This window comes from Pseudonaja textilis, chromosome 1 (genome assembly GCF_049901715.1).
Source record: "Pseudonaja textilis isolate UNSWEBS1 chromosome 1, rPseTex1.2, whole genome shotgun sequence".
NCBI lineage: Eukaryota > Metazoa > Chordata > Lepidosauria > Squamata > Elapidae > Pseudonaja > Pseudonaja textilis.
Window position 1 is genome coordinate 106118567 of NC_141990.1, and position 27862 is coordinate 106146428.

General features: G+C 37.5%; 1 protein-coding gene across 2 annotated transcripts in view; it reads left to right on the plus strand.

Annotated features, from left to right (window-relative positions):
- MMS22L (MMS22 like, DNA repair protein) overlaps positions 1-27862 on the plus strand; it is an 81992-nt gene that overhangs the window by 23565 nt on the left and 30565 nt on the right. For both annotated transcript variants that reach the window (XM_026726492.2, XM_087913888.1), the window contains exons 10-14: positions 543-722; positions 6595-6657; positions 9065-9184; positions 9741-9967; positions 11390-11899. In XM_026726492.2, the coding sequence (XP_026582277.2) occupies positions 543-722; positions 6595-6657; positions 9065-9184; positions 9741-9967; positions 11390-11899 (1100 nt within the window). The remainder of the gene's footprint in view (positions 1-542; positions 723-6594; positions 6658-9064; positions 9185-9740; positions 9968-11389; positions 11900-27862) is intronic.

A 27862-nucleotide genomic window follows, 5' to 3' on the forward strand; every position in this document is an offset into this window, starting at 1 on the left:
ATAGAACAAGGATGTCAAACTTGATTTCATTAAGGCCTGCCTCATGGTTGTGTTTGACCTGAGGGGGCCTGAGGTGGTGGGGGCAGAGTGGGTGGGGCCAGCTTGTCACTCGTGTGATCAAATGCCACTTTTGCTAGTAGTTTGTTTTGCTAGCAGTCTGCCAGCAAAAACAGAGCTGGTAACGGCCATGCACGGCCCTTCTAGATTCCTTTTTTGGCTGTGATGGCCTCCTGCAACCCTTTGCCAGCAAAAACTGAGCCCAGGAGGGCCACACACTGCCCTCTCGGGCTCCATTTTCGCTGGCAGAGGCACTGTTGGCTGGTCCTTTGGTGTTTCCAGGGTATATCCAAAGTATATCCAAAGGTATGTTTAAAACGTTAGCTAAGAAAAAGATCAGATTGTTTTCCATTTCAACCTCAGAATTTGTCCTGTGTAACCTGCTATCTGGTGAAGCAAAAATGTAATAGGAAAACTTCTCAAGAGCTAAGCAGATGGCTGAAGTGTGCAGGTTTCCTTTTAAAAACTGTTGGTTTTTTTTACAGTCCTTTTGGAACTGGCTAAATAAAATTCTGAAGAAAGTATTCGAAAAAAACAATGGTACTGATTCAGTACCTGCCTTTGAATCCATTCCATGCAAAGATCCACTGAGCTTCAGTTGGTGGATTATAACACACTTGGCATCACTTTATCATATTGACCGGAATGGATATACAGATGAAAAGGTAGGTTTGTTCTTTGTTCGTGAGGAATATTTAGTTAGGCATTTTAATATTTTCTTAAATTCTCCAAAAGTTTTAATGCTTATGAACAAAATGGCATATAAATTTCTTAAGTGTGAGCTACAGGAATCTTACCCTACCTTTGAGTTTTTAAAAAAAGCTGTCTATACTCTTTAAAAAGTGAAGTGCAGTATTTAGTAACAAGACAATATTAAAGGTCTTGTTTTAGTTGTTACTTTCCTGATGTACAACTATTTATTCTTTAAGCTTACTGAGAGTATATCAATATAAAAAAGAAATTTTATTGTTATGGTTGTTGATTTATGTAATGTATTATAAAGGGAGTAGTCTTGAATTATGGAATGTTTTGCGCGATTAGGTTGTTGGTTGATGGCTGAATGCAATAAGAGTGGTAGATAAAGGATTTTTCAGAAAAAATGGAGAGTTGTGCCATGTCCCCCTTCAATGTATTTGTGCAGAAATGTACAGAGAATGTTTGTGATTTTATTTATGTATGTATGTATGTATTTATTTTGTCAAGCATGTATGATAAAACAGGTATAAGTATGGACATAACATTTAAACATATAAACAGGTATAAGTATATACATAATGAATGAATACAAATAAATGGATAAATGGGAACAATAGGACAGGGACGGTAGGCACATTGGTGCACTTATGCACGCCCCCTTACAAACCTCTTAGGAATGGAGTGATGATGGAGTGTATGATAGGAAGGTGAAATTTGTGGAGATATATAGTGAATTAACTGGGCATCAAGTAATTTTATTTACTTTTTTAAAGAAAAAAGAAATCCTAAGGCTTTAATTTCTTGAATTTATTTCGTTTCTGTGCTCCGCATTTTATTTCTTACAGAGAAAACAGTATTATAATTATATGTGTATGGTATGTATGTTAAACACTGTGGGTTTGACTTCATTCAGTTGACTCATAGTGTGTGTTTGTGTGTGTGTGTGTGTGTGTGTGTGTGTATAGATATAGATATAGATATATAGAAATAGATATATACCATGTTTCTCAGAAATTAAGGCCGGGCATTATTTTCTTTTGACCCCCGAAAAAATGGCTAGGCCGTCTTTTGGGGGTGACTTAATTTCTCCCCCACCCCGTCTAGAGCGCCCAGTGGGCAGCCATGCCTCGCCACCAGCCTCTGCTAATGGCCAATCATGGCGGAGCGCAGAGAGCTCCCTATCCCCAAGCGCCTTTGCTGCAGACCCGAGTATGGTGCTGAGTGCAGGCCGGGTCAGCGGGTGGGCAGGTGGTGGCGGCGGCATGGATGTTGGCCTTGTTGGCGGTGGGCCACTTTGCATTGCGCCTGCCGCTATTGCTTCCTCTGCTGCTGTTGCTTTCCCTTCTGCCCGTGCACTGCCGCGTTTGGAGTGCTGCACATTCCTCCACCGGCAGTGTTTCAGCTGCTTCTCGGGTGGGGAAGCCATAGCTTCCACGGTTCCCACCGGCACTGGCGCCTCTTTCACCAGCGCTGTCTCCAACAAGAGCAGCGGTGAGACAGACCCCTCTGCCAATGAGAACTGCCTGCCCTCCCAAAGGGGCATCGCTTTGATTGATGGCAGCTGTGTCGACAATGTCCTGCAAGTCGGTGAGTCTTTTGGGGTTGGTTGGGTGGGTGGAAGTGGCGGAGGGAGGATAATGCAATCGTTTCTCTCCCCCCACACGCCTCGCTTTGCTTCCCGCCCCAGAGCTTTGGGTCATGGTCTTGTCCCTTGTATGGTCGGGCGCTCTCCTCTTGCTCCAGCCGCCTGAAACCCCGCCATGCATCTTTCCCCTCCTCTTTATGTTTTCTTTACTCTCATTCCCTCTGTCAGTTCCCTAAGAATACAGACTGGCCGGGCAGCTTCCTCCCCACCCCTCCCGGTAGTTTTAAAAAGGAAATCATCTATCCACTTTGCCCTTCGAACAGAGGCAAACCTTCCAATCCAAACAGAAGAGAAAGGGAATCATCCTACAGACCCTTAGCACCAAGCTTCCCAGAGGATTCTTCCAAAGGATCCACCCCAAAGGAGGATTCACCCCCTTAAATGCACTCCCCTCCTTTGGGGTGAGTCCTCTGATGAATCTGATTGTTCAAAGCAGGCCAGTACTCTGATCCAGCTTTGAGTACGGGTATTCACAGGCTTCTGTCTAAGCAACTAAAGCTCTAAAAGCGATTAATCTCTTAGGGCAATGTCTATTTAATTCTGTCCTTCCCTCCCCGCAAAGACGTCCCTGGGTCATATTATAAACTCCCCATGCCTGATAATTCTGTAGCCTTCTGCTCACCTTTTCAGGTAAAATCAAGAAGTTATCAGCCAAGTATAACCCAATTGCTTGTTTGAATCAATAATCTAGAAGTTTGAACAACTCTTTAACATTTTGTGTGATTGGAACAATATTAGTAACTCAAAGCCATACTTTCTTCTTCTTTCTTAATAAGAATTTCACTTAGACAAGCATTTTTTTAATTTGTCTTCACTAAAAGACATACAGCAATTGACTTGATTTCTATGTCTGTTTCCTCTTAATGAAAATGGAAGAACATGATTGAAATTGTTAGTGCTAAATATTTTTATCATAAGTAGTCTTAAGATATATACGTTAGTTATTTCTTATTAAATCAGAAATATCTATGTTTAATATAAGTTAAAGTGATCAAGATATAGAAGAATCATATACTACTAGCCTAAATTTAGTTAATTGGTTGTAGATCTGAAATTTCCTGGGTCATATTTTAAAATAATCATTTTATATCTTCATTTTCATTTTATGTCTGTTTTGGAAATCTATAGTTGTACTTTGTAGATTCAAATTATTAAAAATAATACTTGACACCATATCAAACTGAATTTCATATGCATACTCACATGGTTTCAATTAAAAAAAATTTAAGTAGAATTTGAGTTTCATAAATAAACATATATTAAAAACAAATTTAGGAACGATCTGTGCAGCATCAAAAGTATATTTCCTGGATTGCCCATTTATACATTGTATTCCATTATATAATTTATTTGGTTTTGGCTTAGTGCTAAATATAGACATGTTTGCTGCCATTTGTTTACTTAACCTTGATATATCCATCAGTTTTGATGTATATTTAGTGATAGTAGTTTGTGTTGGATTAAAATTGGAAAGTGTTAAATTTCTCTAAGAAAATATCTTAATTTTTAAAAAATTTCTAAAACACAGATAGATCTCAAGTATCTTTTTCTTAATACCCAAAGACTCTGCATTATCATATTCTTAAAGGCTATATTCATAAATTTCAAAAACCAAATAGAATTTGAAATATTACAACTTTTGAACATTGCAGGGGTCAATTTTAATGCTGCTCAGGGCTACCAAATATAGTTCAAATGACTTTGAGCTAAATAGTCTTACCTTTGAATAGTTTAAAATACTTTCTAAGATAAGCAAAGAGTGCTTTCCAGCTGAGCAGCTTAGCAACTCAACAAGTGAACCAGAAGAAGAAACTAGATTCTTTTTGCATAGATTTAAAAAGAAATGTTGCCTATATACTTAAAATTGCAACTCAACTTGTATTTTTAAGTAACAGACAAATGAATGCAAAATCATATTTTCAAGCTATTAGCTCAGAACTACATGTGTGTTTGTTTGGCAGATGGTATCACAAATGTTTTCCTTAGGCAGAAATGACAGATATATTAAGGGAATGAATATTTTGCAATGTTTTGTGAAAACCTGTATTTCAAAGGCAAAACACTTTTTATTAAAAGATAGAAAATGGTTGTCATTTCCTCACTGTTGGGGATTTTTAGTTCAAGATTTGGACCTTTTGAAGTATGTTTAAAACTTGATTTATGTAAATAGAAGGGCTTAATTCTTCATTCTTCATTGACATAGACCAAATTAGAGAGGGCAGTAATTATTTCTAGATCTTCTGGTAGATTTCATTAACAGCACTTGTGGTTGATAATTTCAGGAAAACTAACTTATAATTCATGCTGGCTATGATCTTTAGAAAGATGCCTAAATGAATGAATTGCTAGTTGTGATTCATATTAAATCTCCTGACATTAGCTGCATTCTTGATCCTTTAAATATAGCATAGTAGACACGTTGAATTTAGAACTTAAAGGGTAATTTAATTTATTTATATTTATGAATTCTTCTTGGTAAAAAGTGATATAAAATATTTTATTCTAACAAGAACAAATGGAATTTATTGTCTGTGAGGCTCAGAAATGTACTAATTTCTAATTAGTACTAATGTTTGTACTAATTTAACAACAGGATAGGAAGAAGTTTTTTAGGCACTAATTTTAAAAATGGTGAAAAGGAAGAGGGCCTTTCACCATTTCACTTACCTGTCATAGATACCCTCATGAGAAGAAACATGTTGGATGAGTCCCAGGCTTTAGTCGGTCTACCCATCTGTGCCTATTATAGTTAACCATGTACATATAGAAAATTCACTAGTTGTAGAATATATTTCTCAGTAGCAAATATTGCCAGTGATACAGGAGAGGCATTATAACTAATGCCATTAAACAAACCTTCATGAATTGTTATGCAGTTGTTATGCAATATGCAATTGTTTGCATATAACCCTTAATTTACAAATGGTTGCTTAATAAACATTCAGAGTTGCAGCCTAACTGCAAAAGGGCAGTTCAGACCTGGTTCTGAAGTTCCAGCATTTCCTCCTCCCACCCTGCAGTCACATGACTGTGCTTTATGATGGTTTTGGCCAAATCATGCCATGGCAAAAAATGGGTACACTTAACCATGCCACAAAGGTCATAAAATCGGTCAATTTTCTTATAGTAAATTTGATACTTTATTTCAGGGGTGACAAGGCCTGCAGGCCGGATCCAGCCCATGGGGTGCTTAGATCTGGCCCACTGGGCCATCCTGGAAACCGCGAAGGGCCAGCCTGTGGTGTCTCTGCCAGTGAAAACAGCTCAGTTTTCACTGGCAGAGGGTTGCAGGAGGACATTACAGCTGAAAACGGAGCTCGGAGCCCATTTTTGCTGGCAGAGCACTTAGGCCACTACAGGCGCCCCTCACACGAGTGATGTTGAGGTGGCCATGCCCATTCTGGCCATGGCCACCCTGGGGCCCCCAGGTCAAATACAAACCTGATGCAGCCCTCAGTGAAATCAAATTTGACACCCTTGCTTTATTTATACCCTTTATGAAATAGTTCTTTCATAGCTGAAACTTCCATCATTCAGCTTCACTGAGTGATCCACTGAGTGATTTTTATGAAAGAGGGAGGTCTCCCTATTTTCTTTCTGTAAAACCTGCATATCTTCATACAGCTCTGTCCTCGTGTGTTTTTACTCACTTTTTTTCCAGGTCAGAAATGTAACCTGTACATAGTTTACTTAGACTACAAACCTGTTGGTTAGCTAAGAGATCACTGACTTCAGTACAGGGTTAGAACACTTACTTATTGACCGTTTGAGTTTACAACAGCCTGAAAAAAGTGACTTATGACCATTTTCAGATTTCCAACCTTTGCAACCATGGTCACATGATCAAAATTTAGACACTTGGTAATTGACTCATATTTTTGATGGCTACAGTGTCTCAGGGTCATGTGATTACCTTTTGCAACCTTCTGACAAGAAAAGTCAATGGAGAAGCTACATTCACTTAATCATGTTACTAACTGAACAACTGTAGTGATTCACCTGATTGTGGCAAGAAAGGTCGTAAAATGGGGCAAAATTCACAATAACTGTCTTGTTTAGCAACATATACAGTATTTTGGACCCCACTGTGGTCGTAAGTCAAGGACTACCTGTATGAGTTGCTCATGGATGGGTTTCTACAGAGTAATTGTTATTGATATTTATAAGTTAACTCTTGCCAACTATTTTCCATTTAGAAACCAGTAGACTCCAATTGGCCTTATGTTGAAGATCTGCTGAAACAATCAGTCAATAATCAAGTAAGTTTTAATAATAACTTGAAAGTTTGATGATGGCTACTTCAAAATATAAGGACAAGGGGTTTAACGTATCTTATTCATTCAATTGCTTTCTGAAATTAATTTTGTAGCATAGTTTCCTTCTTGTTAGAATAATATGCTCTTAAATAGTTTTTTTTTTAAGATAAATTGTCAGATAAAGTGCACAGTAGAGATAATTATCCTGGACGTGTTACTTGGTTCCTTTGACAAGATATATTCCAAATAAGAACAGGAAGCTTAGAAAATGTATACTGCATCTGAGGGTATCAAGTTGAGAGACGTGATTAGGGAGATACTCTATTGCATTGAAAATTCAGCTATATCCTCATCACAGCAGGAAGGTGACTTGACTTGCTGAGCAATTTGTCTTACAGGCTTGAATCAAACTCTTACTGATAAGGTTGTAGCTTTTGAGCACTCATTTCATACCTTATCATTTTTCTTTCTGCAGAGCTGTTAATGCAATACTTTGTGGCCCAGAGATCAGAAGTGACCTCCTTTTAAAAGTACTTTTAAGTATGCTGCACATATTAATGTATTTTGTATGTGAATTTGTTCTTGGTTGCATGATATAAAATGGTAAATTAGTATCAACCATTACACAAATAATTCGTTTGAGTTGTTTTGTGTAGCTAAAGAGAGCTGGCCACATAGTCAAGCAAAAGGATTGTGGTTTTCCTTTTGACTTTAACTAATCCATCAATGAATTCAAAATTTAGTCAAGATTCCATTTACTGAAATATTATGAAGCTTCGTGTTTAAGGAAGACAATTGTACAGTTTGTCCCCTTTCCTCATAATTGTCCAGCCTCATTTCCTGTAATAATTCAAAAGGTCTATCAGCCCTCTAAAACAAAGAAGAAGAAAATTGTGTGAGAATTTTAGCACCAATTCACATATTTTAATACCAGCAAAACTCTGCATATTAATACTTCGCTACCTTATCATAATTAAAGTGATAGGTGCAATTTTATGTATATTTATCCTAGTTTCTTTGAATTAAATGGAACTTGCTTCTGTGACAGTGAACATAACATTGGTTTGTATATATTATTAGGGTTGGAAGAAAAAAATGAAAATATAAGTATGATTAGGGAAAAACAACAGTTTTAACTATTTATATGATGAATGAAACTGATTTTCAAACTCAAATAGCCTCAAAAATATTTTATAATTTTTATGTAGTCTTTGAAAAAATATAGAAATGGTTATTAAACCCTCCTCTCCCTCACATTTTACTGTAAAATATAATTTGATAACATATAGTATTTTACTCTGAAATGTAATTTAGGAAATTTAGTTAGTCTTTCTTGATTAAAATGGTGTTAGAGTAGCCTTAGTTACTGTATGTTGCTGTGACTGATATTTGAAGAATATTGAAATTGGATAGAAAGTTTATTGAAATTGGATAGAAAGTTTCCTTGGAATTGAATTCATAAGTAAGCCTTTAATTGTAAATGCAGCCCTGGTTTTGGCCTGTTCATGTAAGTAATATATCATTGTATATAAAGAAATAATAGTTATATTTCTAAAGATAAGCAAACCTTTGTATTAAATAAAAGTTGTGCTTTTATATTAAACCAAACTTTTAAAAAATATTTTTCTTTGTACTTTCTATTGTATTTTATAACCATGATTTCTAACTTATCGTGATCAGTGGCCTTCGCTGAGGTGGGAAATAATGTTTCTAAATCAATAGACTGTTTTGCCCTTAAAAATTAATTTCAGTTGGCCAGTTCCAGTACAATTGACCAAGGATTATATTTTATTTCTGTTCTTTAAAATGCTACATTCCTAACCGTCTGACCAAATGTGTTAGTGCTATAGCTCATAGAAGCTGGCATTTAAAGTTACAATAATGAATCACCATAAGTGAGCCAAATCTATCATGTTGTTCATGGTAGCTAGAACGTTAGAATTTTTGCTTTGCGTCTGATGATGCTTCTTCCTAGGCATCGGGAAGTATTTTTGGTCCCAAACAGTTTTGCTGAAGCATGCTTAGACATAGCCTAACCATGAATTAAACTTTAAATTATCTTTTATTTTTGTAACTATGATTCAAACACTATATGCATATTTTTGTACATATTTATGTACATATTTTTGTAACTATTGATTCAAACACCTAAAAATATATACATGGAGATTAGTACATAATACTAGATAAATGACCGCACCATCATTTCTTTTTCTTTTTCATTTGCTTTTTCTATTTTGCATATTGTTTTAACATAATTTCCTTTTAAGCCAGAAATAATAGTTATAAAACAAAGTAGTTAGATGTGAATCCTTCTGATCTGACTTATGGTCAAGATTGTTTGTATAAAATAGAAACCTTGATAAAAAAATTTAAAAACTAATAACATCTTAATTTTTTTGTATGCTAGGCCGGAGTTTTAGAAGAACAATTACGGATGCATCTTCAGTGTTGCTTGACATTAAGCCACATCTGGGATGTAAATCTCACTATTGTCACCATTGTTTGGGAACATTACAGCAAAAATCTGGTTAGTAAATATCTTTTTTAAAAAAATCTAAACACTTTGAGTATTTTTTCAAAAAATGTTAAGATTAATTTTTACATTCTTTATTTTATTCCAGCAACAATACAAGTTCATAATATTTGAAATATTTTAGTTTAAAATTATTACATCTTATTATTATATAGCAAATACTCATTCCAGATTCTGTAAAACAAATGATTCTTTTTAAGTATGCATTCAGTGTGTATTGCACTGTACCACAAAAATTCTTTCAGATCAATGATATGTTTTTTTAAAAATTGATATTATATTCAATAAATATAATAAACAAATACATAATCAGAAGAAAGGGGTGGACCAATTTCCCAAAGATATGAAATTTCTTTTTCTGCTGTTGTGGTGATGAAAAGAAAGGAGCAGCAGATCTCCAACTAGCATTCATTAGTTGATTTATGATCTAAAGCTAGAGAGCTCTTTACTTCTACAGCTATTAGACATCTGATTGGTTGTGATAAAATAACTTGTGGAAGAAAGTTGAAAGCATATGCCATGTTACAAAACATTTTTTTTTTTTTTGCAGAACAACCCCTTTACCATTCCTTGGTTTGGTCTTAAAGGTCTTGCAAATATAAGCAAGACACCCTTATCTATGTATGAGTTGATAAAGAGCTACTGCAGTGACATACATACACCTGACATGTATATATCCTGCAACAGTTTCCAATTTTTTCTTCGCATTTTGGCACAAATAATGAGGAAAGCAGGCAAGATGAATGGTGTTCATCCATGGAAGCAGATCAAAGGAAGGTATGGGGGATATTAATGTATTCATTCATTCATTCTACCCATCTCCCTTATAAGATGTTTCTGAACAGCTTAATAGTTTTTCTCATAGGATTTTTCGTCCATCATGTCCTTTTTATTTGTGGATACTTTTTGTCTTATCTTAGAAGCATCACTCTTTTAAGATTTATATTCAGAAAGTATTCGGAAATATTCATAAAATGAAGGGTTGCAGAAAAATCAGACTTTATTTTAATATGAAAAATACCTGTAATTAATAGGAATTCATGGTGTTCCCTTTTTTTCATTTTCAGATGAATATGCGATTCATGCTGACCGTCATATTTATTTGAAGTAGATTATTTGAGTTAGAGCAGAAAGCCGGTAGTAAGATGATCCTTTCTTATATATTAGCTTTCAGAATCCATCCAAAGTTGCTTAAATAGTCTTGTCTATCTTGCTGGTTCCCCAGTGTTTTTCCCCAAGTCATCACTTGAACAGAAGTTGTATTCACACATCAATGTAAACAATTTGTATGCTAAGAATTCCAGTCACAGAAGGCATTACTGTGTATTTTTTGATGATTTCTTCCTATTAACTTCCACATGCTTTAATCCACTCTTGATGATACAGATACTTTTCAGAAGTTTATGGAGCTGCAGTATGGAAAAGAGTCAATAGAAACCACCGTGTTTTTTGCTTTATGGTTGTTTTCTCTTGATGCACTCAGTCTTAAATGGTAAAAGTGTAGATCGAAGTTTTCCAAATTGCTGCTCTAAATATTTTTTGGGATTATTCCTTCATCTTTGGACCCAACAGATGCTGGGGAATTTTAGTCAAACTGCTCCAAACCAGACTGGATTGTATAAGATTAATATAAATTTGATCAGTGTAAAGCAAGAAAAAAACTTCAATTGATGATACATCAGGAAAAACTTTAGTTGATAATAATGTTTTACAAGATTTGTTCAAATCAATTTTCACTTTCTCCCTGAAGGACATCACATATCTATTACTTGTGCTTCATGTATTAGCAGCTTCTGTTTGATGAAAGGCAGACAGACGTAAAACTTTTCTTTCAAACCTCAACAGTGCCTGTTTCTCATGTGAAATTTGTGATTTACATTAGCTCCATCACACTTGTCAGGCACATCTTACAGTTTCCTACTCTGTGAAGTTTTTTGTTCCTTATTCCGAATGTACTGGTATAAACAAAGTGAAATTCAGTCATACATTTTTAGTAGAAAGGCATTCCTTCAACATCACTCATTTTCCATCAAAGAATTATATGGAACTAAGACTAGTTGGGGTCATCAATTCAACAGACAATTGATTGGGAGTTGGTTAGAAGATGGGCAGGTATAGTATAAATGCTTTAAATGAGTGAAATAAATACATTCAAACAAATTTTAAGGAAAAAAATGTGGGTTTTCTTTTATAATGCAGAATCTATTCGAAATTCCACCAGAAAAGAATGTGTGAACTAACGGAAGTTGGACTTCAAAATTTCTTGTACCTTTTCCTGGTACTGGCGGCCTTAGCAGAGACGGAAGATGTTGCTAGCCGCATGATGGAACTTCTGCACTTCCTCAGTCCCACTTCTACCAGTGTTAGTCAGAAAGCTCTTATCTGGAAAGGTTACTTTGCTTTCATCTTAACATACATTGACAAGGGCATGGACATCAGAGTGCTCGCTGAGCCACTTTCAGTGGCTTTCTGTGAAAAGGCAAAAGAATTCTTAGTTGCAAGAAACGATCTTGTCCAGAAACAAAACCTTTGGATGCTACTTTCCACGTATGTTGATGGAGTCCAAGAAGTTTTTGAAAGCAGCTTATACCTGAACCTTTCTGAAGAAAAGCTGATGTGTGATGGATTTAGTATGTTGTTGCCAGGTTGCCGAGGAGCTGAACTCACTGCAGTGTTAAACTTCCTGCAAGCTGTTTTGTTCAGGCTGAGGTGAGAAATTTTTTATGTCTGTTTTCTGAAGTTCTTTTTTTATTAATTTCAACACAGCTTCAGGATAATGTATGTGGCGTACTATTTATGCATTTATTAAAAATTTTACTGAACCTCCCTTTTTTTTACAGCTGTCAGAGAAGTGTACAAATATGATTGAAATAATATAAGAGTAATAGGATGGTGTATAAAGAGAGAAAGAAAGTACCAAATATAATGAACAAGAAAGATGAGGGCAGACAAAAATGGTTATGAGGTAGTATAAAGAGCAGCATTCACACACATTCTGTCATCTGCAGAGACCCATTTGGCCAACATATATAGCAAGAAACTGAAATAAGCTTGGAAGTTTCAGTTTTTTTAATATAAAAATAGATGAGATATGTAAGAGCTGTTAGACACTTGCATGTTCATTACTTGCTGATAACAATGATAAGTGATAGAATTAGGAAAAAAGATACATATTTTTGTCATATTCTTTTTCAGTATGGATCTTACATTACAAACCATGAAATAAATAGAGTAGAAGAGTATGACGTTAATTGTAGCAATGTTTTTGATCATTTTTTCCAGCTATCTGCTTACTTCAGGTTCTTCCCACATTTGCTATATACGATCTACACATCATTTAACAAATGATGGGAAAGTTAAATTCCAATTGTCTCCATGAATGGCAGCAGTTGTTTAAATTTGATCCTTTGTCTTCTAAGGGACTTCCAGGCCATGTAACATAATACTTAAAACTAATCAGATCTTCTTTACAGGAGAATAAGATAACAGAAGTAGTTTCCATTCTGCTCTTTTGTTGTGACAGAAGGCGCCTCAAATTATGAGTTCTACACGAGATAGACCTGATGTACCTCCTCAGAAGGAGTTGGTTTGGATGGTCTCACCACAGTGAGGATAGGCTGCTGAGGGACATTGCAAAAAATAAAAAATCCCACTGCTAACATCAGACTTCTTGATTTCTGCATGCTTGAGGGTCTTACTACGATTTAGAAAGGTCAGGTGCAATTTTTTTATCAATTAAGTTAAATATTTTTAAAAAATCATATCATGGAAAGAAGAAACAGCGACTAGTTAAAAAAAGTGGGGTGGTGGTGTTGTGATTAAGCCCAAATATGTTTTCCTTGATTTGTGTGATCATTAGCAACCTCCAAACTTTCTTTTTGTGGTAAACATATTTTTGTTCATAATTTGCATTGGAGGCAGCTCTTTGTGGCTAAAAGTCACAAACTTCTTTAGGTAAGCTAGAAGTCATCTTCACCCATCATCTTGCCATGCACCATAATGAGGCAGTTATTGATTGGTCACTGTAGGGGAAGGACTGCAGAAAATATGCTTTCTGAGCATTGGGAAGAAATTCACCTACACATTTACCTTAAGTACTTTGTTACTGTCTGAATAGTTTGACTTCTCCTGTCAGTAGCTTACAAATCCAAGGACAGCTGATTTTTTTCCCCCAGGCTGTGTTTAAACAAAGATAAAGTATTTGACAAAATACAGGTGATTTATTAGGAGAGTCTTTATAAATTGGTTTAAGTTGGTATTTTAAAAACAAAAAACCATGTAGAAGCTGGACCCATTCATTCTTCGTTTGTTCTAAAGTGTGCCATGCATATTACCTTAGAACAGGGGTGTCAAACTCAAGGCCCGGGAGCTGGATCCAGCCTGTGAAGTGCTTCAATCTGGGCCATGGGGCTATCCTAGAAACAGTGAAGGACCGGCCCACGGTGCCTCTGCAGCAAAAATGTAGCTTGGGTGGCTGCGACGGCCTCCTGCAACTCTCTGCTTGGAGCTCCATTTTCACTGGCAGAGGGTTGCAGGAGGCCATCGCAGCCATACAAGCTACGTTTTCAGTGGCAGAGGACTCGGCCCACCACAGGGACTCCCGACACTAGGGAAGTTGATCTGGCCCAGCCCATCCTGGCCACACCCACCTGGCCTCCAAGGTTAAAAACAACCCTGATGTGGCCCTCAATGAAATTGAGTTTGACACCCCTGCCTTAGAAGGTCCTTTGGTCTTGAATAGTCTATATGAACACAGAATAGTCAAGAATGGGATTCGACTGGTATAACTACATGTTCTGTCTATTAGCGTCATGCGCGAGTCACACGAGTGCAATTTACAACCTGCTGAGCTGCCCAGACAGCCGAGCAGCGCTGCGTGCAAGTGAGCAGCGGTTGGAAAAGCCCTTTTTTCCTGCTTTTTCAGCTGTAGCTGTGTCGTGCAAAGCAGCTGCAGTTGAAAAAGCAGGAAATAAAGGTCAGGTAAGAGCCCGGGCGGGCGGGTGGGTGGGCCACAACAGCAGCAGACACAGAGCCGGTCCTATGTTTGCTGCTCTTCGGAGCAACCGGTTCTACAGAGGTGGACAGAACCGGTAGAAACCCACCCCTGAGAATAGTCTTTAAAATTAAATAAACTTTTCAGTTTAAGGAAGAAGAGTGAACAGCAATTGCTTTAAAAATAATGCATGTTAACAAAAATTTGATTAACCATTTGAATAGAACTACTGCTTCTGTCTGACTTCCGTGACACTGTGGCCAAGTTGACAGTGAAGTTCTGTAGACTTGATGGTTTGGGGGTATTTCCTGTTTCTGAGCTCAGAGTCAGAAGCACCTCAGAGATCCAGGGCTGCCATAGCTTCTTGGGCCAAATTCATAGCAGAAACTACATGCTAAATCTGTGTTTTGTACTGGTTAGCGGTAATTTAATCTCGGGTTGAATTTATTTTTATTAATTAAATTTATATAACTCCCATCTCACTCTCTAAAGTGAGCTGGGCAGACTATTAACATCAGTCCCTTGTCATGATCATTCTCTCCTGACTCTAGAGTTGAACGAGATATCTTATCCTATCTATCTATCAATCATCTATCTACTATCTATCATCTATCTATTGTCTATCTATCTAATCTATAGATAGAAGAATTGCACTTTACTTTGCATATGTGTGTGTGTGTATGCACATGTACATGGGGAAAATTGGATTACAGAGCAATATTGCAATATTGGGCCAGATTAATCATTTGCACTCTTGGTTTGCTTTTCTGATTTGGCGAAGGGGAAAATATACCACTGTAACAATCCTTTCTACTTAAAGATCCAGATGGGAATAAGATATCAACTACTTGCATAAATGTAATATCTCTGGCAACCGCATTGAATGTAATAGTTCTATGGCTGTCAGAATTTGCAAGTAGATAGGAAGTGAGATCATTGATTAATGACAGAAGCAGCTCCCTATAGGCAGTTAGTTAATAATAAGTTCATATGCCACTTTTCTGCTAACCCAAGATGATGGCTCACAGGAGCATTCCTTTATTGCTGATTAAGTAGCATTATGAAAATACTGACTTCGCTGTGTTAACTAAATGCCTTAGTATTTAAAGATTAGAATGTCAAATAGTTTTATCAATCCCCCTTAACATATCATATAGACTTTTGGTAATCACATTCTACTTGAAATGATAATAGAAATTGCAAGATTTTCTTCCTTTTTTTTCATTTTACAAAGTGATAGCCAAAATTGTGGTTTAATTATTGTCATCCACATCGTAGTTAAAGGACTGTCAACTTTTGTACTATAAGGTAAAGGTTCCCCTGCACATACGCGCTAGTTGTTCCCGACTCTAGGGGGCGGTGGTCATTTCCATTACAAAGCCAAAGAGCCAGCTATGTCCGAAGACGTCTCCGTGGTCATGTGACTGGCATGACTATACACCGAAGGTGCACGGAACACTGGTACCTTCCCACCAAAGTGGTCACCTATTTTTCTACTTCCATTTTTACATGCTTTCAAACTGCTAGGTTGGCAGAAGCTGGGACAGGTAATGGGAGCTCAATCCATTATGCGGTGCTAGGGATTCGAACTGCCAGCCTTTCTGATCAAAAAGCTCAGTGTCTTAGCCACTGAGCCACTTTGTCCCTCTGTACTATAACCCCTTTTATTTTTTATAATTTATAATGTACTATGAAAAAAATTATTGAGATAAAGTATGAGTAGAAAGGTCTTATAAGTATTCCCTTTTTTCTCCAACGCAAGGATTTCAAAGCTCCTTTTTCTATACACTTAACCTTTATATTTAAAAGAAATACAGAGAAGAGAAATAGGTCTTAGACTGTTTTTCCATTACATTTATTCACTGCTTCTAATTTATTCTTGCAACATATTCATGAAATAGGTTGATATACTAAATGGATCACAGCCAGTCAGTAAAGTTCATAAATCTGAAAATTTGAATGGAGGATTTCTCAGTCCTTAATCTATAACTCTGAAATGGGTGGATTGCATGCAGTCTTCGTTTGTTATAATATAATCTAAAAAAGCCCCCAGTGCCAAAGTAGGGGGCAGAAGAGTTTAAATTGTGAATTTTTAACTTTGGATTTTTAATATTGTATGCCACCTGGAGTCATTGTGTGTTGGGTGGCTATATAAATCAGATAGACAGACGGATAGACAGACGGATAGACAGGATTTCTAGCCTATGATCAGAATCAAAGTTTTGCACAAGTCGAACTTTCTGATATTCCGGTAATCTATTTTCCAGGTTAGGTAGATTCCAGTCATGATAAGGCAGCTTCTTATATTTGCGTGCATAAATTACTAGAATAAAAACGGTAGAGTTGTATGTGGGAATGACCTTGAGAGGTGGAAGAAAGAGCTACAGACTGCACAATTATTATGTATAAAATATCTTGGTCGAGAGAAGGAAAGAGAGCACATGGGAAGCATTTCAGAAGGAAGGAATCTTTCCTAGTTTTCCAGATTATAAAAGGAAAGAAGGAGAGAAATATTTTCACTCACTCTTGCAAGATTCTGTTAATATAATCTTAGAGTAAAAGGCATATTGATTGCTGTGCTTCTTGTGTGGAAGGCTTAACAGATCATGAAACATTTAAATATGACAACTCTTTCTGACTTGTTCTTATAATCAGTCATTGAGAATCAGGCAGTGTACAAGTTTAATTTATTATGATTGCTGCGCAGTCACCCAAAATGGTTAGGCTGGATTTGGTATTTTTATTCACCAACTGAGTCCTTCCCAAGGACCTGAGATAGAATACAGAATATAAAATAACAGAGTTGGAAGGGACCAGTGGTGGGATTCACATTTTTTAACCACTTGTTCTGTGGGCGTGGGTTGGTGGGTGTGGTATAGCTTGGTGGGTGTGGCAGGGGAAAGATACTGTAAAATCCCTATTCCCTCCCCACTCCTGGGGGAAGGTTACTGCAAAATCCCATTCCTTCCCCACCCTACTAACCTGCTTTCCAGCTCCATTCTTCTGTGCAAGGCAACAAAAGCAGACCCAGCCAATCAGCTGGGACTTGGGAGGCAGAGAATAAATGGGGGCAGGACAAGTCAAAGGTGGTATTTGCCAGTTCTCCAAACTACTCAAAATTTCAGCTACTGGTTCTCCAGAACTGGTCAGAACCTGCTGAATACTACCTCTGGAAGGGACCTTCGAGTTCTAATCCAGCCGTCTGCTCAGACCAGAAACCCTACACCATTTCAGACAAATGATTGTCCAGTCTCCTCTTAAAAACTTCCAGTGTTAGAGCATTCACAACCTCTGGAGGCAAGTTGTTCCACTGATTAATTGTTCTAACTGTAGGGAAATTCCTCCTTATAAGATAGGTAGATATTGTGTGATGGTGTTAAAGTGTCATCATAGGATGCAAGCTGTTTGTGCTCCAGTTCTTTTGGGATTGTACCCAGGGCATTTTTTTCCCCTGTTGTTGTAGTCAGTTTGTGAGATTTTCTTGCAGTAGCTAACTAGGTAGTCTGCTTTGCACAGAAGCATTTGCTTCTGTTGTTCTCTTCTCAGGTCACGAAACACTTTGGTCCTAAATGTATTTTACAAGTGGATAAATCCATGTTATTCACAAGTTTTTTGGTTGTTCAGGTGTGCATATTTAATGTAAGAGAATCTGGGTGATATCATAAAAAACGTCTGTTAGTGAAATCTCTTTGGGGGAGGAGGAATTAGCACAAAAGTCTTCTTCCATTTTCTTAAAATTGTCCATGCTTTCAAATTTTGAGTATCCAATAAGAATGGTAAAAGAAAAATAAAATAAAATGATCTGCTTGATCAGTACCTATCCTTCCATTCCCCCACCATCACAACCAATGAATTTTCTTGAATGAGAAGTGAAACGTTTTCTTCTTCCTCCTCAAGGAAAAAAGTTCAGATAGCTTTTGAAAAAGCACCCCTGAGGCACCGGCTTGATCATGGATTTCATTGGTGACGAATAGATATCGTGGCCATTAAAGCCTGTATACAGGAAAGATAACTGCAAATTCTATGTAATGTTCATACTAACATGTTTTGGAAATTGAACTAATTTCAGATGCTTGAGTCATGTGGACAGAAAGGAAGTTATATATCTTAAAACTGTAGATAAGATGAATCACTGGCAAAATGTAATTATCTGGCTGCTGGTTCGCTAAGGTTTTATGAATGAGAACTTCACACCTGACAAAATTGTTGAGTTTCTTTTTTTTATTTAGGCTCTGGTCAAAATTTTCTAAAAATGGTCATCATCTCTGAGTCCGCTCCACAATCTAACCCCACATTTTTTAGAGTTAGGTTATAGCGAAAGCAACAATAAGAAAGAGAAAGAATAACTTGATTAATGGTGCACCGCACCTGTTTTCAGAGAGATGTGAGTGTTTTCTATATATTATGGGAATAAATAGTCTTTGGGTGGCTGAGAATAAAGAGTGTCCTTATATTTTTGTCAAAAATGACCTGTGGGATGATCTCTGAACCCAACAGCAAGTTCTCCATCTTTATATACAATGAATATTATTTTAGGAGTTCAGTATTAGTTTATTAAATATGTTTTTCTAATATAGTAAATCCTTTGGAATACTCCTGAAAGGGACATATAAATTCTGAGATCAGATTTAACTAGTGTAACAATCTAAGCTTTTACAGTGGTCCTTTTCCCAAACATAATTAGCTGTCTCTAATTTAGGTAATTATTTCTTCTATGGTTCTTAGGTGCACAGGCTACGTGCATATTAGTTTTCGTTATGCCTATCTAGCAGTAACAATACAATTTTTTTGCAAAGCTCTTCTTTCAAATGCCTTGCACAGCCCTTATATCCGTGATGGTGAACCTATAGCACGCATGCCAGAAGTGGCACGCAGAGCCATCTCTGCGGGCACGCGAGCCATTGCCCCAGCTCAGTTCCACTGCGCATGCATGCGTGCCTCCCGCCAGCCAGCTGATTTTGGGGTATCTGCCGTGCATGCGTGAGGGGTTGGATGAATGTGGGAGACACGTGCACATGGGCAGGGGGAGCGCGAGGGGGTTGCACGAGCATTCTGTTATGCATGCATTAGGCACGCATGCGCGCTCTTGCACACACACTCATGCACTTTCGGCACGCAACAACAAAAAGGTTAGCCATCACTGCCCTATATGGATACATGTATTACCTTTGGAGTATACTGTCTCCCCAAAAATTGAGCACACTTGGTTTTCTTTCCAGCATTCTAGAATTTTGAGGAATTTTTGCCTTCTGACATTTTTGGAAGGTTCCAAGCTTTTTTTTCCGGGGGGCGTGTGGGTGTTTAGCTATTTTTCAGGATTTAGTTTTATCTTCTTTGAATAAATCTATATTGGAATATTGAGTTGCTAAATCTCCTCTCCTGGTCTTCTATCCTCTTAAAGATGTGTTGCACTGAAATAGCTTGCTGAAAGATTAAGAAATACTGCTAGCCAATATGGTAACTCTGAAATTATATCACTTTCCTCAGACTTCTGAGGTTTCAGAACTTTGTTATATTCCTTTTCCGCACTGCTGTGACCATTTTATAAGTTCTTATACTTGTTCAGCAACCTACCTGTCAGCTATACATGATTTACTGTTGTGAAAGAGTAAATCTACCAAAATATGCTTTAAGAAAAATAAGTACTTTCCATTTGAAAGTATACTGAGCGCCTGCTGCTCATGGCTCACAGTTGTTTAGAAAAATATGTGATCCCTGAAGAACATCAATGTACATCTATTTTCTGGTTGAAGCACTCCACTTTCAAAGCTACAGTGTTTTTTCCCTTGAATGAACTTCCTTCTTCATACTTCTTTCTTTGCAGCTGCTGAGGGGGAAAATGGCTCTTTATTGAAATGTGCAAGGTTTTTTTCCCCCCTTTTCATTGAACTAAGGCAATTAAAAAAAAATCAGTTGGTGTTGAACTCTAAATTTGAATTAACCGATTCAACTGATTAACTGGAAGGATCTATGAAATATATATATTTCATACACACCAGAAATACAAACACAAAACCATAAACTAGACAGACATATTTACATGCGCACATTTGTATCTATATTCTGTATATGGGTCTTCAGTGTATCTTGTCTTTAGGATAACTTGTCAGATTTAGGGCTTATTTAAAATGAAAGAAAGCCAAAGCAATTTTCTTTATTCCGTTTCGGTCTCCTAAGGCCTCTTCCCCCAGCTCCCCCCCCCCCTGGTGAGCCCATAGCAACAGGGGGGTTTAGGAGAATTCAGCTTTCTGCAAATTAATGTCTCGCATCATGAAAATTCAGGGCTCCCCTTCCCCCTTACCTTGAAAAGTAATACAGTGAGTGTGAGTATTATTTCTTGCCAGCGGGTGGAAGATGAATGATTTTGTCACAGTTTTCCTGCTTGATGAGCAGTGTCCTAAGGGTCAGGCTTAAGTCTGTGTCACTATGCTACTCATTACTCTTGAGCTAAATAAGGGCTGATTGGATCTAAATTGCCTAGCACATGGGCCGCAGATGAGCTCAGTGAGTAGGGGATGCCTGCTATTCAGACTGGGAGTAACCCCGGTGTGCAAATATGCTGCATTCGAACACACCATGGGAGAACTGAGGAGAACGGGAGGCTACTCACTGCTGCCAGCAAAAGAATCGAAATGTAAAAGGGAGAAAAAAAATCTCTCTTTGATGCTGCAGTGTTAGAATTTGACATGTAGGAAGTGACAGGTTGATGGTACTTATTAGCTTTGGTCGGATTAGAGAACAGTCATCTGGTTTGTATAATGATAGAAGCAATCTCTAACTATCCTGGCTGCATCTGCTGACAGGATTGATGCTACGCCGTACCGTTTGCTTTAATGGTGCGATGGGAGTAGCCTGGGCACAGTGGTCATGATTGACAGTATTATTCCCGGTTTCAGTATTCCACAATTAGGGATGAGAAAGAGAAAAAATGATTTTTTTTCCTAAAAAAACACACATTGGGAGATATATGAAATAACTACTAAGTGAGAAATTTGTTGAGTGAGTTTTGCTCCATTTTATGACTTTTCTTGCCCCAGTTGTTAAGTGAACCATTGCAGTTTGTTCAGTTAGTAACACGGTTGTTAAGTGAATCCAGCTTTCCCATCAACTTTGCTTGTTGGAAAGCCGCAAAAGGTGATCACATCATCCTGGGACACTGCAACCGTCATATGTGAACCAGTTGTCAAGCATCTGAATGTGTGACCAAGAGGATGCTGCAGTGGTGAAAAATGGTCATTGGTCACTTTTTTCACTGCTGTTGTAACTTTGAACAGTCACTAAATGAACTGTTGTAAGTCAAGAACTACCTGCAGTCAGTATGTAGGATGAAATAGCATTTTTGTTGTGAAAATATATGATGGGTTATGTAATTATAGAGTTATTTAAAAGTTCAGCTTATTTTCTTTTCTTTTGGGAGGGGATCTTATTTCATTCCTTCACGTATGCATTTGGCAGTTCTGAAACTACAATATCAGTGAATTCATTTGCATCAAATTCCTCAGAATAAATACTTTGAGATCCTCCAAAACTGGAACTTAGCAATATAATTTTCTCTTCTTCCTCATTCTCTCATGAGTTCTTTGACACCTATCTTCTGCATTTTAGATCCTTTTCCTGTAATCTCATTTGGATTTTTTTAAAAAATATTTCTCATGCTGATGGGCTCCCTTTAAAAAATCTGCGCATAGGCATAGGGGTTTGTTTTTCTATAAATACAGTTTTATTTCCGAAATTAGTTTTTGTAAATACTGTAGCATATAACAACCTCCTTTGTGCTTTACAGCTGGACTGAACTTCAAGTCTTATCTTTCCCCACCAGGATGAGCTTTGGGAATGGAGGGTCAGCCCCTCTGGAGGGTATCAGGTTGGGTGTCAGCGTTCCAGAAAACCTCAACTCCAACCAATAACTCCGAGATAGACATCTTCTCAAATGTTCCTTTTATTAGAGTAATAAACTGGCACATCTGGGAAACCCCAAATCTGAAAGTTCCGAGTATCCCTCCAATAAGTAAAAAATTACAAATCCACCCCCTGCATCCCTCATTGCATCACATGCTCCAATCACCATCTGTCCCAACTTGAGATGTCTCCTCAACCCCTCCTCAGCCAGGTGCAGAAATAACATGGCCTTGACTTGGCAGAAGAATGCTGTTATGTCTAACCACATACACTCCAAGAAATTCCCTCCTCCCATTTTCCCAGGCTCAAGAATGTGTGGAAGCGTCTAGTGCTAATATGGCTTCCAAAGCTGACATTGGGTAAAAATGGAATCAGTGACATGCAAACAACAAGTTATGAACTATATAGAAATGAATTAATAAGTGGCCTTGGAGGAAGACAGATTCTTTGTCTCCCAAGCAGCTGGGAATTAGAAATTGGGAAATTGAAAGCTAAGGAATAAGCAAGAAGTGCAGAGTTGCAGGTTTCTTCTTACAACATATGGGTTCACTTGAAGCTTAGCCTAGAACTTTAACTTGGAACAGGCTGTTTGTCTCAAAACTGTACCTTTTTTCTATAACACCCAAGCAAACAATTTTTGTATCTGCACTGCACATTTGTTCTCTTTGCTTTTTCTAGATACCGTGCCTTATCATTCATGTTTTAATTATTATTTTTATTAGTTTATAATACAGCCTACAAGGAAAATACAAAAGTAAATAGTAAAGAAAATAGGGAAGGGAAAAGTGAGGGAAAGAAAGTGGGGGGGCGGGGGGGGGAGAGAGAGAAAGGCATTGACTTCCAACTCTTTGATGCATTAGAACAAGGCATTAACATCAAACCTCAATATGCCTTAGCATTCAGTTGTTTTTCCTTTTCTCTTTGTACAACTACCTCTTCCTCTTAACCGATGTTTTTCCTTTTTTCCTATTACTTCTGGAAAGAGGGGAAATGTGGATACATGTGTCTGTGGGGGATCCTTGTACATTTTTGTTTGAGAAAATAGTATATGCAAGAAATCAATTGGTAAGTGCAGATGGGCATCAAGTAACTTTGTAAACAGAGTATCATATAGACAATTGACTTTAGTCAATAATTTAATTAGTATCAATTTATGATTTCCCTAACCCTCTTTTTGAAGTGTGGGTTCCTGCATAGGTTTATTGTGCTAGTAGGTTGGATTTCTAGATTTGAGTTCAACTGGCAATCCTAATTTAAGGAAAATGGGTATTGTGCAGCTTTTGTGTGCATGCCAACATGTGTATTAAATATTTCTCTCAAGCCTTCCTTAGAGGGGACGGTCATCATTAATTTCTTATTATTTTCCTTTCAGGTAAGTATGACCACGCTTCATGCTTCTTCTCTGCTTCTCTTCTTCACATCTTCCCAGGGAATAATTTTGTACAGGTAGTTCTCGGCTTGAGAAGACCTCAATTGAGCCCAAAATTTACGTTGCTAAGTGAGACATTTGTTAAATTAGTTTTGGCCCATTTTATGACCTTTCTTGCCACAATGATTTGCCTCATGACTCCAAGACACTGTAACTGTCATAAATACGAGTCAATTGCCAAGTGTCTGGATTTTGATCAAGTGACCATGGGGATACTGCAATGGTCGTAAGTTTGAAAAAATGATCATTATTCACTTTTCAGTGCCATTGTAACTTCAAATGGTCACTAAACGAACTGTTGTAAGTCAAGGACTACCTGTATTTCAATCAATGGGGGGACCATATAATCAACAAATATGTAGGACCTCCTAGTGCAAATTTTATGTTATATGTGTAATGAAAACTATGAATTAATCAGTTCACTTTATCACTTTATGTTTATCAGTTCTTACAATGGAAGTAATGTAAAATTAATCTAATGTAACTTTCTTGAAATTGTATGAAGGAAACACTGAGGTCTAGAATTTGGTCTGGTAACTCTACTTGATTGTAACATGCAGTGTGCAAGTAATCTTTATGTTGAATCCCAATAATGTGTGACCGGTAAGTGAATCTGCAAAAACATTTAAATGTTTAGATCAAAACAACTCGATCAGGTCAGATTTGAAATTTATGAAGATTTTATTAATGATTCATGAATACAGAAATGGAGCCAGTGTTACTACAGAAATAAATTCTGTGGTTCAAATTGATGCTGACCAAATCAGTTATATTATAAAGAAATTTGATTTTAATTTTTTTAAAAAATAAGTTTATGTCAGTACTTATAATCTTCACTTAATAAAAACATAACCTGTTTTTGACCCCCAAAAAGGTCACTAAAGCAACTTAATAGTCCAAACACAACCCAATAAAAAAAAATCCAACAAAGACACAAATAAAACCTTGAAAAGAATAAAAAACTGACCATCAGAAGAAAGAAAAAAATCAATAACTCCTTCCATATTTCCCTTATAGAGAAGAAGAGTTTCATTGCTTGGAAGTGGATGATAGTTAAGCAAAGGGCCAGATTGTTTTTCAGTATTGTTTGCAAGGTAGTATACTTCCTTAGCAAAACTCAGTATTTCTTTCTTTTGCCTTAAAAGAAATAAAATCTTCCTCAATGTTGTTTTTGCTTTTAAATTTCCCTTTTTATCTGTTTCTATAAGCAATTTTTTTTCATGTCTTTGCTTCAGGAACATGGCAGAGAAATGCAGTTGACAGAATGCTCATTGTTATCTTTTCAATTCCATATGGGTGGAAGGCTGCATTTCATTTAATTTATTATGAAAGAGTGCCTTTTTCCTGTTGCATTGTTGTGCCATACTGAACCTCTGGAAATTTTAATGACTCCAGCCACCTTTTAGAAGGTCAGAAGATTGAGTGATTGGTACTGCTTTAATAAAACTTTTTTTTCTCCCTCTAAACAAGAACTGTTCTGGAAAGTCCTTAGCAGCTCCATCTCCATGTAAATGAACACTGTAAATTGTGCAGTGAGAATGAGGGTAGAAAGGAATTAAAATAATTCCAATAAATGGTTTAATTTATGCCTCAGCAGTTAAGCATGCTCCTGGTTAACAGAAATACCCTTCGGCTACACAGGATTTTGGAGGGTTGTAGGGCACTCATTTGCACATAAATAGCCATTAACTGATAAATTCCCAAAGGTCTCCTGTTGCATGCTAGTGGTTTTGACCTACTTAGCTAGCTTAAATTTGTTTTACAGAATTATTATAATTCTATCCTTGGCACTTAAACTTTGTGATTAATGCATGCCTCACAATACAATTAAACTATAATTACACAGATTTACAGTTTGCTATCATGGTGTTATTGTTATTACAAAAGAGCTGGGTTTGGCAAATATTAGAAGAATTAGGGTTCTGATACCCATCGCTTTGCAGTTATTAAGTGATTATGTTAAATGGGACTCCTTTACTTCCGAAGAAGAAGTGGGCAAGAGGTGAAACATTACCATATCAAGACAGCTTTAAAGTGATAGCGCAGAAGCTATAAAGTAATTTCTGTCACATAGCTAAATTGAATTGGATGTTACTGTGTCTCTTCAAACCAGAGAAAGACACCGTGTTGAATTTCGTGACTTCAGATCATGCTGTAAAAGAGTTTGAATTTAGACATTAGGTTAGCAGGGATGATTATTTTGAGCCGTGTTGTAATGAAGCTTTTAGAGTTGCCCAAGGAAGCACCTGCCAACCCTCAGTTAAATCCTGTGGTGGACCTATTCAAACAAGAGCTCTGATCCATTCCCTGCTAAATCAGATTGAAGAACAATCTGAATTCTTCTGGCTGCATTCAGCCCAAATATACCAGGGAGGTAGATTAAGATTAATGAGAAGGGCATGTTTGCTATAGCTGTCTACAGTGGGTCAGTGGCAATTTGCAGCATCTGTATTACACATCTGACCTGACCCTCTCTGCCCTTTAATACGTGTCTGGCCTACATGGCTGCTTTGTGACAGCACATGGAAATTGATGATATAGACATGAAGTAAAATTTGCCTCTCTTTTGAGTATCGTGCCACATACTAGGATTTTTCAGCATAACTATGATGATAATTCTACCAGCAAGATTCTTCACTTTGATTTGTACGACTTACCTACGTTTGTGGGTGGAAATGTTAAGAAGAAGAAAAACTGCTTTATTGTTATTGAAATGATTTTGTGCTTATCTGGGGATTGTCAGATTCTGATCTGCAGATCTCTTTTACTAAGTATGAAAGCACATACAATGGTGGCACCAACCATCCATTCATAGGCCCATGTACTGTAGAGTTAGAGGACAGAAAAGATGGGGGCAAGCTACAACTGTGGGAATACTGATAATTATTCAGCCGGATGGGAAATTTGGAGAAATTTTAGTCCTAATTTTAAAAAAATAGAGTCAAGCTAATGTGGTGTGAACCAGCTATTTTATTTTCTTGGCAACAGGACATATGTGATTTGTCATTATTATTTTTTTCAGTTTTCAAGTCTAGATTACAAGTTTCAGATTTACCAAATTTCTAACCAGGTCTGATACCTCTTGGTTTATTAAAAATAAGTCAAAGCCAACTAGATGCAGCCATGTGCTCTGCTCTAGAGTAGTGATCCCCAACCTTTACAACTTGGCAGCCTGGCCTCTGTGGGTGGGTGTGTGTGTTAGGTGTAGGCGTGCATGCTCTCCACTCATGCAAATGGAAAGAGAGGGAGGGAGGGGGAGAGAGAAAGAGATCTCAAAAATACTTCAGTATGTACCAATAATCCTTGAGTTACAATGGCAATTGGAATCAGTATTGCCATTAGTGAGTATTGTAGTTGTAAAGTGCAGTGTCAAATGACTGCATTGCTTAACAATAGCAATCCAAGCAGTCCTGGTTCCATTGTAACCCCAAGATATGCAGATCATTAAACAGGAAGTAGCAGGAGTCCCAAATAAAGAGTGCTGGGGTACCACAGAGGGGTGGAAGAGACCCTGATTGGCCCAGCATAGCCTGTACATGGGTTGGCGGGGGGAGGTGCTATAGTGTAGCAACCAAGGGAAGGAGGACATATGCAAGTGCAGGGAGGCTGAGGGAGGGAGGGCACTATGCATGCAAAGGGAGGCTATGGGAAGGAGGGTGCAGTGTGCTGCAGAGGAAAACCAGGGGAGAATTTACCAGTGACATGTGGCTTTCCTTGGCAGCTTCCCCATTGACTTTGTAGAAAGCTGGCTGCAAAGGTCACAAATGGTGATCACCTGATCACGGGATAGTTGCCAAGTGCTTAAATTGCAATTATGTGATAGTGGGGGTACTAGAATGGGTGGAACTTTGGGGATCAGTTGCTGGTCTTATAAGTTATAAGACCGGTCTTATAACTTCTTCAGCACCATTGCACCTTCAAACAGTTTCTGAATGAGAGGTCAGTAAGTGAGACCTATCTGTCAATTAATGGTTCATCCTGAACCGCACCCAAGAATAAAAAGTGCTAACCAAAAGAGGCAGCGGTCCCCATGTAAGGTCAAGTTTCCAGAACTAACCCAGTAATAGGTTGCTCTCCTGTAAATAGAAAATACCCTGCGATAATAATAAGAGTACTAATAAGTTCTGCAGTCCATTGATTTCTCTGGCTCAGTTCAAGCTACATTCAAATGTTCACAAAAAGAGAGAGAGAGAGAGAGAGGAATTTATGATACACATCCAGCCAGCACTGCTGCTGTTAATACATCTGCTTGCTTGGTGGTTTTCCTTGATCCTGTGGAGTGAAAGGACAGGAGGATCAGCTCAGGTCTAAATGAGATTACAACTAGTTCGACAGCTTATCTGGTCTAATG